Source organism: Felis catus, chromosome A2 (genome assembly GCF_018350175.1).
Source record: "Felis catus isolate Fca126 chromosome A2, F.catus_Fca126_mat1.0, whole genome shotgun sequence".
NCBI lineage: Eukaryota > Metazoa > Chordata > Mammalia > Carnivora > Felidae > Felis > Felis catus.
Genome location: NC_058369.1, coordinates 50,882,444 through 50,894,998, shown reverse-complemented (window position 1 = coordinate 50,894,998; position 12,555 = coordinate 50,882,444). Strand labels below are relative to the sequence as shown.

Genomic DNA, 12,555 nt, shown 5'->3' with positions numbered 1-12,555 from the left:
GAAATAAAAAGTAGCCCACATTGTAATGTGCAGGTGATGGTATGGTATCTTTGTCAAAGAAAGAGATGATACAAACTGAGAAGAGAAGGGGTTCACATGCTGTGGGTAGCAGGAACAAAAGGATATTAGAAAGTACCCACCCTTCTGCTATGAGCTGGGTTCTCCTGGTCATCTGTAACCTCTTCTTTCTCTTCTTCTGCTTTTTCTTCTGGATTGTCTGTTTCCTTTAAAACAGAGGCGATATTCAGCTGTACTCTTAAGCTCTAAGAAAAAGCAATCTTTTTTTTTTTCTGGTAGCTTACAATCCTCTAGAAACATTTTCTAATACTTCATACAGTGTTATTCATGTTAGACCACATGGTAAATGCAAATGATAAGCACCATTCTCTGGAATGAAACATGGAAAGCAGCTGAAAGGATGTGCTTGACATTATAAAAAAAAAAAAAGAAAAAAGAAAAGAGAGGGAGAAAGACAATGAATGAATGCACACCCACCTTGATATGAAGGGCATTAAGTGTTATTATGGACTCCCTACCTATAACAACATGTGGCAAGCTGGGATCCTCTTTATTTGCAGAGAAACAATACCATAGCAACATCCTCTGACCAGGGGAAGATTACCTCATGGTCACTGGACACAGTTACTTTCTCAGGAACATGTTCTGATTGCTGATTGTTATCCTCTTCTGGAGCCTCATTCTGCTGTTCCATCTCTAGCTCTTTCCGTCGTGCTTTTCTACGTCTTGTCTCTGCTCCTATGGTTGGTAAACTTGGAGGAGGTGGGAGTGGTGGTTCTGCAGCATTGGGATTCCTTTTCTGTATAGGGCAATTCCGGTTCCCCTTGTGACATGCACAGTCCACTTTATAATTACTGCTCCAAAGAAACAACCAAGAGTGCTTGTCTTAGTACCCATGAAAAATCAGTCCTACTGTTCCATTCATCCTCTTGGAATAACAGTATAGGAATTTCCTCTAGTATAATATCTCTGAATACATTAAACAGATACATTAGACTCCTATGAATACTTCTCAGTATTTGCTACTCAATATTTGCTATATCACCCCCAATTTTTCCCTTATATATGGTCAGTGGAAAGGAAAGAAAGCCTCCACTAAGTTCAATTCTCCCAAATGTCTTTATGCTATTTACTGGGCAGTGAATCAAAAACAGGGGCTAAAGAGGCCATACTTCTCTTGTGCCTTCCTTCACCTCACTTTTAACCTAATGATTCCCTACTTATTCCTAATACCTTTTCATCTCATACCTGTGATGAACATCAAGTTAACATATAATCTTTTTGGCCTAAAAGGACCAAGAGAGAAAGATCATGAATTTTGCAAAATCCATCACGTATTTATCTGTGACTTGCCATCTTAGTTTTTCTGCTTTGTCTCATTCAGAGAGATTACATGGTTTGAATGGGTGGGGTGAACTTTAAAATTTTCATTCTATATGATCCCTGGCACAAGTGCTGTGTGCATAACAACAGATGCTACTGCAATTTCTTGGGAGTGTCTCATACCTACCCTTTTACTGTTCTTGCTATAGAGACATAAAGACAAAACACTGTTGGTTAGGAGACCAGTGAACACTGTCATAGTATGTATCTGTGTCTCTAGGAAAAAAAACATTAACCCTAAATCTGTCTCTCCCTCCACATTTTCCAGACAAAAAATGAATCACTCATGGAAAGATGAGGTTAAAAAAAAAAAAGGAAATAACAAGGAACAAAAGCAGACTGATAGAAGAGCTTAATGTGTAAAAAGTAAGACAAGGTCATTCATTTAGGAAAGGTTTTGGAGGTCTTACCAGTTACTGTACTCATAATCAAATGCTATCGTGACCTCAGCATCCTTGGTGATGGCAGACACCGCATAGATACATAGGTGAATCATCCCATCTGCAATCATGTGTCGCACCTGTGTGAACATGGCTTATGGTTTACAATTTACCATAAAGACCAGGAACTCTCCATAAGAGAGAAAAATAGTATCTCTCCACTTAAGAGTTATGGTAGTCTGTTACTTAACTCCATCATTTCATATGAAACTCTTACACAGTAATTGTTTGAAAATTCATACTTTTGAAATAAACAGAGAAACCCTGAGATGTCAGAAATGAGCATAAGATCTCTGCTCTACACTTAAAGCTGTTGTCAGTTGTACCAGAGAATTAAAATTCCTTAGCCTATAAAAAAAAAAGCTCTGTGGATTTTCTTGCTGAATTTGATGGCACTTGCATGGATTATGCAGAGTAATGAATTCTAGAAATGTCTAGCATCTCCCTTACAACACTATTACCGAAAATCTAAAAAAAATGACATCTTCTTTCATATAGTAATTTCTTTAATAAGAAATTTCTCTTTAGCAAATGCTAACTTGCTTTTTCCCATTTCTGCCTTCTCTACGAAATCCTCCACCTGCTCCCATCCTATCAGATAGAATAAAAGCATCATTACTTTTGTTTTTTTGTATTTTATGATAACAGATCATAATCATTATCTACAGACCTTATATTAATCTGGGTGAAGTTTTCAGACTGCATCTTCAGAAGACTTGTCCTTTGGTGATTCCATTCAAAGAGAAGTTGCTACAGAAATCTTACCTCTGCATTTGGTGTACACGATCTTCTGATGAACCGAGCATCATTACCGAAAGTACGTGCATCCACACACATCTCTACACCATTGAATTTTGAGTAGAAGAGCACAAAGGGGTATGGTCTAAGGGATATAAGTGAAACTCCTGTAATTCTCAACACAAATAAAAAGGCCACCCCATGACTTCACTTCAAATATGAAGCATATGCTGACAGAAGCAGCAGCAGTCCTTTGCAATTCCTAAATTTGAAAAACATCACATGCCTGTCTGCTTTTGATTAAACAACAAGCACAAAGCAAGAAATGCTTGGCTTGCAAAGGAGTCATTACTGCTTTATACATTAAACAATTTGTAGATTTATCTGCACATTTTTTCTGCAAATAGCAGACAGACTTGAGCTTATCTGAGCTGTAATCTTTTCCCTAAGACCATTCTATCAACCAGAATGTTTTTTCTTCTTTCTTTCTCTCTGTTTCTTTCTTTCCAGCCATACCACTCTGTCAGGCCCACTTTAGCCCTCACTGCTCAGTGAATGATGTTCTTACTTTTTGAAGAAATGCCCATTGACCTCAAATTGCTGTCGTAACATGACTTTCCCTCGATACTCTATTATAAGAGTGTCCAAAGCCAAATCTCTTGCAGCCCTCAGGATCTTCCGGTGCTTTTGAACACGAGTGACTCTTCCCAACTGTAGCTAAATAAAACCAGAGTATTAACATTAGACAACAGCAACACCAGTACGGTAGACAGTTAATATATTTCCTAATTGAGGAAAAGGCACCAATATTTTCAGGTTTTATTTGTATGCAATTTAGCTCAATAATCAGAAATTTTTCAATGATAAGAGCTTCTAGGAAAACAAGCTCCACCCAATGAACCAGTCACCTCTTCCCTCACAAAAAAGCAAGAAAAGATCAAAGAGAAATACACAATTAAGATTTTGGTGGCTCTATGTCTAATGTAAGAATGAGAAAGAACCTTAGCTTTCTATTAATCTTAAAAATTCCTACCGAGGCTATATATCATTTCCTATCCTAGTTTATCTGTTTTTGATTAATACTTTAAAAATATGTATCCAGACAGTTTCCAGTCACTACAACTTGCTTTTGGTTCAAGATGCTCATCAGCTGGCTAATTTGTTATTCTAAGGAGTATACATTTGAAAGAAATGGTAATCCCATTATAGGCCCTCTTTCTGGGTTCAGAAAGTCTCAACTACTTACTTATAGGGAGTCTTTTACCCTTTGATCCTTACCTGCATTTGGGAACCAATAACTGTATTATTACAGGCCAATTCAGTCTTATTAATAGTGTCTAAAATAGCAGGTTTGCCCACAAATTCCTTGCTAGAATGTAGATGTTGTTCAAGGGCGTTCTGTACATCTGCACTGTACTGATTAGTGAAAGCTTCTTCATACTGATCAGTCCATAGTCTTATCCGATTTTCCCATCCCTCAGTTGTATTCTCATCTAAATTCTGTGCTTCAGAAGGAGAATTCTGTAGAGAACAAAGGTCAGGAAGGTTAGGAGAATCCATGCATAAAAATGGGGGGAAAACAGGCTGTATTTCCAGAGAAAATTAATTTTCACTTGGCAGTTGGTGTGGCATAAAAGAGCAATGGCCTGGGAGTTAGGGGATCTGGCTTCTATCATGGTTTTGTTACCAATGAGATGTGAGACCTTGAACTTCTTAGACAAGAAGTTTCCTCATTTATAAAGTGAGAAATTTGGATCACAGTTCCATCACATCACTGTGATTTTATGACCATTTTTAAATCACAGAAATAAATTTTGTTCTTATCAGAAGAATGACATCAAGTTCACAAGAAAATCTTCATAAACACGAACAACAGAGATACCTGAAAAGATCACGCTGTTTAAATTTCCATATTGAACTGAACATCTGTGTTAGTGTACCAGCCTAAACTGGTATTTCACTTCTCTCCAGGAGAATGTTTGTTTTTTGTGACTTATTATTTTCATTATACAATTAAATACACGATAGGTCTAAAAATACCTGTGACCCAAATAAATAACCCATAATCTTACTTCCCAGAGACAAAGTTATCATTTTGGAATGTATCTTTGTAGCACTCAAACTCTGACAGTTTCAACAGCTGCAGTCTGAAGAACAGAGGTGGGGGCAGGGGAGTGGGTAGACGGAGTGTAGAAAATGCTGAGAGGTACTGTGGGATACTTCTCTAGGAAAAACGCTGCTCTCTATGGTGACAATTCTGAGAAAAAATTATTTATCTACAACATTATCCTACACAGTTTTTACATTTGAGATACAGAGACACAGCTTAAGTATGACACATATTCTCCTCCATGGTGTCATCAGAAAACAAACACACACTGATAGTGATGTCATACCAGTGATGACTAGAAGGAAAAGATACCATAGTGCCAAAGCTACTTGCAAATCCATGTCCAAACTAAAGTTGCAAATATGGGCATAAGAAAATTAAATATACTTTCCATGAATGACACAGAAAACATTTATATCTATTTTAACAATTGCTTTCTTTCACTTTTGTGTCACTGTTTTTGATGAACTATTGTCTATCGTCCTTTTCCCAAGGAACAGGGGAATGAAAAGAAAAAATTAACACTTTCACTACCCTTCTCACCACAGTCCAAAAGAATGAACAATAAACAAAGGGATCTAAGAAACACCTGAGGCCAACACACTGAGAACACAGTATCACCTGAAGTATCAGGAGCAGCTAAGCAAAAGAAAAGTACAAAACCTGAGATGTAAGGGTGCTTATCAGACTGGGGATTAGGGGGGGCCCAAACAGTATTCCCAGGTTTAAACATTCAGTCGTGATCACTCAACTGATGACTTACTACGCTTAATTTATACTAGAAGCCTTTGTCACATTATTAGCTGTTGTTCACTAACAGAACACTGACTACTCTGCTGTTCCATTCTTCTAGGTACTAGAAACCCCAACTCAGTGGATTTAGAGCATAGTTCTTGAGCAGAGGTGATTTTTCCCCTAGGAGACATTTAGTAATATCTGAAGTCATTTTTGATTACCACACTTGGGTGTATGTGTTACTGGCACCTAGTGGCTATGAGTAGTCTCCAGTAGGCAAGCTCTTGATTTTGGGATTAGAAATCCATATGAATACTTCCCATTCTTATGTCTCTCATGCACATCTTTGGTGGTGCTCTTACTAATAATTAATTCTGTGTACAAATTTGTAACCCAACTTAGAATTCTGATATGAGAATCAAAATAAACTAGTATTTTTTTATTACTTTAATTTTAAAATGCCTATGGAACTGTCAACATCTTGAAAATACAAGCAATTTACACGTAGAGGTTTATATGTAGTTTTCACGGGCAGCCAGTCAATAGCTTTCAAAAGGTTTTGAACATCTGGAGGCAAGTTACAGCAGTTGGCTGATAAAAGAGAAACGGGCTTAACAGCTGGAATCAGGGCTATGTCTGCCCCATAAGTCTATTTAAGGCCCCCTCTAAGCAAATGAGACGAAAATAAAGGGGCAGTGAAGGCAAATGTGACCTCTTACAGGAGACAGATCTAGCAAAAAAAAAAAAAAAAAAAGAGTAAGTTGTGTTCCAAAACATCCCAGGACTCTTGATGCTCGTGGGCTCTAAGTCCTTTCCCAGTGCTTTTACAGGTATGTACAAGTCTGTTTATGGGTATATGCAAGGTGAAGCTTTCATATTTTAGATAAAGTGTCACCTGTGATCTTCATTAACATCAGTCATATTGGTACTCCATGGATACTTATGTGTATTAATCCTAATGAAGATTTTCCTTACTAAAAGATTTTAATGTTTATGCCATATAACTGTCAACAGGAAAGATTCTGCTTCTAACCATTTACACATTTAGGGGTAGAAATGCTTATAGAATTAAATTAGATCTTAATTCTAAGTAAATGTTATGAAGCCATAAATAATGAACTGGGTTGGGAGCTATGCTATCCTCTCACATACACATAGGTAAAGAAAAATACCAGTATAATCAAATATCCTTTGGGGAAACTGTTATTACCCAGTACCACTGCATGTAATTTCTCAAATCTCCAACCATTATCCAGTATCACCAAATAAGCTCTTTCATTTGATAAGAAGAAAAGAAACACACTAGCATAACCTGCATCTTCTATATCAAGGAGGTATGCCTGGGACAAAACAGTTCAAAAGTAATTCCAGTAAGAGTAATTCCTATCAATAATACTACTTTCCTAACTGATGAAATTTATCCTTCCAACCGTTGCTTAAAGTCCAAATGGTGCTAGGGTGGGTGTACAAGAGACCCCGTAGCACCAGAAAAACCTCAGTTTGGAGGTTGAGGCCAATTACAACGACAGAACACATCAGCCTCATTTTGTTTGATAAAATGTCACTTCCCCCACCCCCCGCCCACCAGGAAAGCAGCTAATGAAAAACCAGTAAATGAAGGCTCATTATAGAAAGGGAAAATATTTCAGAAACAAGAAAACCTACTTTGGAGAAAGGCTCTATGAAAACTGAATGGCAACAATTACAAACTAACAAAAAGCAGAGTCCAAGATTCCCAGACCATCAATGTCAGGAAAGAAGCTGACCAAAATGCAAGATCACAGTGAAGTAAAACACAGCATCAGGGAAGAATACCCCTTACCTTCATCCGCAAGGACTTCCGGGATCCCTCTCGAAATGCCTATCCCAAAGAGGAAAACAAGTAGAACAAAACAAAACTTGGTACCAAGAATGACAGTTATACCTATCTGAGACTAAAACTAAGGCAAGAACTAGTGTTTTAGTCTGTCCCCTTTTCCCTAGGTAATAAACACAGTGGAATTCCCCACACTGTTATCAAGAATAGGGGCAGCTCTAGGCCAGTGACCTTTGAGGCTAATTCTGACACTTTCCATTGTGAAACTAAGTAATTAACAGGGAAGAGCATGCATCACTTAAATCCTATATGCACTCCTGTCACTAAAAGAAAAATAAAAACATTTCATAAGGTTGCAGATTTACCAGTTTTGAAATTAAGAAGGAAACAAAGACCAATCCCCTTAACAAGGGGTGGGCAAGTCACCTAAGAGCAACAAAGTTGCCATGATGGGGAAGAAAGAACACAAAACAGAAGAGGTTTCTCCTGGAGACTTTTTAGTTGAGAATACATGAAAGTGACCACAACACTGAGGAAGCCTAAACCATTCAAGAGAAGTTTCCTCACTTTTTTGAAACAAGGAAAAAACAATCAACCCAATGACATGAGGTGGGCATGTACCAGGACAAGAATTTCAGACTGTATTTTGGGACTGAGGAGGTAGGGAGATACTGAAGGACAGCGGAAGCCTAGACTGGAGGTTACGGTACTATGGGCTTGGCCAGGCGGGGCTGGGATTTCATACCTGGGATGGGGTTTGGAGAAGAAACTTTGTGCCAGTTGTGATGGTATGGAGTGGCAGAAGAGAGGTTGGTCTACATATTCACAACACAGATTAGCCGATTTTTGCCAAGTAGAGCAAAAGTGGCCCTTCAAACATCTGGATCAAACTTCTTAAAAGAATTTTGGTGCCTTCTTGGTCCAGAATTTGAACTATATCAGACATGTTTCTATTTAAGATACTTTTACTCTCCATACCTTGATTTTCTTCGTCTTTGCCGCTGCACGACCCTTTTCTGGACTCTTCTTCCGCTTCTTGGGTTTGGTTCTTCTAACAGTTAAGGTGATGCTTGTAGGTGTGTGCTGTGTTGCTGTGTACAACACAGTGGAAGGAGAAAGCTCCTCATCCCAGCTTTCTGTTGCACTGCTATCCCCACCTGAAAAAAAGTTATTTCATAGTTTATACATTGTGCAAACTCAAAAGTGCATTAAAAGCAGCTTATTCTTTTATCTCTACCCCATATCCAGGAAGTCATAACTTCTATTAACTGTGTCATCTTTAGAACATAAATACCCACCTTCCTTATGAAATCAAGATTCTTTCTATACCACTGGCATCAAGCATAGAAACCCTGTTCTACATCACATACACTTTTTCCCTTGTACTGAGTCCCCAAGCTTCATCGCCTCAATATGTAAACAGAAAAAGGATCTCGTTATTTTATTTGGTATGTGTGCTCACATGACATATTTTGATTGCTTCGGGGCTAAAATGTTGTTTTGGGGTATATTAATTCACAAGAGAAGTACACAGTGTTTGTGAGAGAACAGCTTTCTCTTTTCATGAAGAGTTGGGACCATGGGAACTTACAGGAGTTCTTGAGATGATTATGTAAATTGCAAAATATTTATCTGTCAAAATGCGGGCCCAACCCATTTTCAGCTCACCTGATATGTTGTCCTGCTTCCGCCGATGAAGTCTAATAACCTTCCCCCTGCTCATTCCCCTAAAGAGGGAAAATAAACTTAAAGTAGTCCTTCCAACAGCATGCCGCACATCATTGCACACATGGGAGACGTGTCTCTGTGTATACTACCCCCTTCCTCCCACCTACCAAATGTTTCCAGGACATTAAATTTCATATCAAATTCAATAGCTTTAACATCAATCTCTCATTCCTTGTTGTCAGCAATTCTCACCTAGTGCAGAGAATTCGAGCCAAGGAGCATTAAGGAATCATCTACATTAACAAACACAAGAAAGAATACTTTGAGCTTTTCCCTACTAATAAGAAACCCTAATCCCAGCAACCCAGGCTTGAATTGAGATGGAGCATGATCTTACCTGCACTTGTCACAGTTGAGAAGGAAGCCATCCTGAGAAAGACCACAAGGACACCAGGTAGGAACAGTCTCTCCTTCAGAGTTCGGGCTGTCTCCACAGCGTTCCTCTACGGGCGACGGCAGGCCATTCAGGTCAGAACGAGGGATGATCGTCTGGACAGGGGGAGAAGCAGGAGGTGTCGGAGGAGGAGGGGCTCCGTAATTATGATCCTGAAAATAAGATTTTTTAAATCAACAGTGTCCAAACACTGGCCCCTCTCTCCCCTAAAGTATGGTACATATGGAAAGAAAGAAGAAAGTAGTACCCTTTGTTTTTTGGCTTCAACCAGGAAAGTGATAAAACAAAATGCCAAGGTCAACTGGGACATAAAAACAAGAACAATGATGCAGGGCTAGACGTCCGCTGGAGGCAGGGAAGTGCAAAAGGGGCAACTTCGTCATGCTGCATATAAACATTTCAAGAAAGTCACAATGTATAAGAATGGATTACACTCCAGGAAGATCACTGCTCTGGAGAGAAACAAATGCATACTCACAGCATAAGGCAGTCCTCGACACCCATGCCTCTGAGTGGTCCCATAATTATGAGTGGAATACACGCTCTTCTCATTAACTGCTGGACTAGCCTCCACAGATTCAGGGCTGCACAAAGGCGAAAAGCAACGCATGATAGCATAACACCTAATCTTCCCTTAAACTAAGACTTTAACTTCCCATTCTAACCCCTCCACTTTCCACAACCACCAGCCACTAGAATAAGAGAAGGAACTCAGTGAAACAATCTGATTAACATAACTAAGCCTATAAATAACAGGAGTGTTATTAAATGTGGATTTGTGTGTAACATGAAGCCAGTACAGGCAGATGTCTCAAGGCAGGCACCTGGAATACAAGGTGTCCCTAATGACAAACACAAACGTACCAGCTGAGCAGGGAGTTTCCCCTAGAGAAGCCACTCTGGGCTGGTTTAGACTCAGAACTATTCTTCTTAATTGGATCTCTTAATACTTCCATGAAACCTCACATGACATTTGCAGTGAGTGAGATGATGAAAGTGCCTTCTGCACTGCCCCAGGGACCAGGCCCTCTTCCATTCACTACCAAGACAGGATACCCTGAAGAAAGTACAGGTAAAAACAACGGCATCTTATATTTATCATACCTCTCATCTTGATGAACCCCCAAACACCTTTCAAATATTAGAGTAATAATTTCTCATCCACCAATGACATGCAAGCATATCAAGGACACAATTACTTAACAGCTGCATGGTAATACCACAGAACTTCAAAATAATCAGAACTGTACTCAGAAGTTATTGTCTACTGACAAACAGTAAGAGTAGTAGTGGCTACCATTCTGAATCACCCATTATTTTCTAGGTGCTTTGATGTACATTAATTCATTTACTCTGCAACTAGTAAACATGGTAAATAGCACCCCATTTTTACAGAAGTTGAGGTGGTGAGATTATGTGACTTCACCAAGGTCACACACTGACAGAGCCAGAATTTGAAACAATGTCTAACTCCAAATCCTGTACTCTTTCCACTATGTTTAACTGGTGTGGTAAACCAGGATAACATTCTATTTTTAAAAACTTAAGTAACCAGGCTTATTGAAAAACTTGGCTTAGAATCTTTTTGTACCCTCAATGAGTCGAAAGCAAAGTGCTCAAGTATAACTTATTAATATAAAATAATTATAAATGTGTTCAAATTTAGAAATTTAATGTAAGCCTTTACTTGATAATAAAAAGGCATAGGTAACAAAGGACAAAATACAAATTTTGGTAAAAAAAGAACTTGTAACTCTGATTGTCACCTGGTTAGATTTTAGGGAATCTTGAGAAAGATAATTAAGGAATATGATCATATAACTTTGAACTCAATAATGGATTATCTGTCATTTAAGTTAACTAGAACAGAGGTTCACAAATCAGAAACTCCAAGGACACGTAGTAACTCAGCCTTAGAGATCAAAGGGTCTTTTAAGGAATCAAATAATGCATAGTTTGCTTTAAGGAACATACATTTATCCTGCTTGGAAGTATACAATACACCGTACTTGGCAGGAATAAAGTGTGCGCAGTTCAATGTGGTGCAATGTCAGCTGAGAAGTGAGGGATAAAAGAAAATTCTGAGATATATCCAACTCACCCAGTTATATGCTCCAAAACTGTGAGAAGGGATCTTATTAATAACAGCAAAGGTAATTTCTAGGTGAAGAAGAACTTTAGACATAGGAAAGTATTCTGTTAGTGAAGTGCATGCATTTTATTCTTTAAGAGTGTCTGCAAGATGGGAACTGGGGTGGGGGGTACATCAAGAATGCAGGTCAGTATTCTTGAGAAAAGATGATCTGACATGGCTCACTGAGAGGCAATCAGCTCTGAGTATTAGGAAACAGGTGGGGTTTCCTAAATGAAACTGAAGGCAAACAAGCATTAATAAAATGAAGGTAGAATTTAGTTTCTATGATGGACAGTTAAGAGAAAGTAATAACTTTCTACAACATTGTTAATTCACTAGATAAACAAGTATTCCAAAGAACTGTACATATTTTGTAGAAGAGATTTTGTACCACTGAACACATGGGGTGAAACATGGCAGCCGTTTATTAGAAATGGAGTTTTTCTGGACAGGAAAAAGGAATGTGGCATGAAATAAAAGATGGCCATGGAGATGGAGCTATGTTGGTTGTATCTTACCCATCTCCCAACTGGGTAAATATGAACATATGCACTTCATGTGCAAGTCTAGGGAATAAAAATAAAATGTATATTGTGGAGGTTAAAAGGCCATCCCACTGGACAATACTTCCTAGTAGAGCACAGCATTTAATCTGTTGCTATGCGTGCAAAATATTAAAATTTAAGCTCATCTTTTGATGAGGAAACTACAATTTCCATAGTGGTTATTAATCAGTTACATGTTGACAGGTAACTATACGATTTCCTAGGATATTCCTTGATATATATATATATATATATATGTATATATATATATATATATACATATATACACACACACACGTATATATATATACACATATCAGCTCTTATCTATGTTTTAAAATATGGAGTAAAAATGTGTAGTGTTAGGATTGCGTTTCCTTATTAGCCAACCATTTTATGCAAATGTATTACTGCCTTTCTTCCTCTATGTTTGAATTGCTATGAGAGTTGGGCACATACACAGAAGCCATGTTTACAACAGATACTGAGTCGACTGTGTTTTAAGTACAATGTG

At 38.2% G+C, this 12,555-nt stretch overlaps 1 protein-coding gene across 17 annotated transcripts in view; it reads right to left on the bottom strand.

The window, feature by feature from the left end:
• Nucleotides 1–12,555, bottom strand: part of SETD5 (SET domain containing 5) — an 80,634-nt gene that overhangs the window by 30,321 nt on the left and 37,758 nt on the right. For 5 of the 17 annotated variants that reach the window (XM_023249986.2, XM_023249987.2, XM_023249988.2 and 2 more), the window contains 12 exons: nt 10,227–10,419; nt 9,841–9,946; nt 9,306–9,514; nt 8,909–8,967; nt 8,219–8,397; nt 7,247–7,285; nt 3,858–4,100; nt 3,148–3,296; nt 2,607–2,724; nt 1,812–1,921; nt 623–872; nt 141–224 (listed from right to left, as the gene is read on the bottom strand). In XM_023249986.2, coding sequence (XP_023105754.1) covers nt 141–224; nt 623–872; nt 1,812–1,921; nt 2,607–2,724; nt 3,148–3,296; nt 3,858–4,100; nt 7,247–7,285; nt 8,219–8,397; nt 8,909–8,967; nt 9,306–9,514; nt 9,841–9,946; nt 10,227–10,318 — 1,638 coding nt within the window. In that variant the 5' untranslated portion in view covers nt 10,319–10,419. Of the gene's footprint in view, nt 1–140; nt 225–622; nt 873–1,811; nt 1,922–2,606; nt 2,725–3,147; nt 3,297–3,857; nt 4,101–7,246; nt 7,286–8,218; nt 8,398–8,908; nt 8,968–9,160; nt 9,202–9,305; nt 9,515–9,609; nt 9,747–9,840; nt 9,947–10,226; nt 10,420–12,555 lie in introns of those variants that run through there. The other 12 variants (XM_045051897.1, XM_045051896.1, XM_023249990.2 and 9 more) reach the window with 9 other exon arrangements.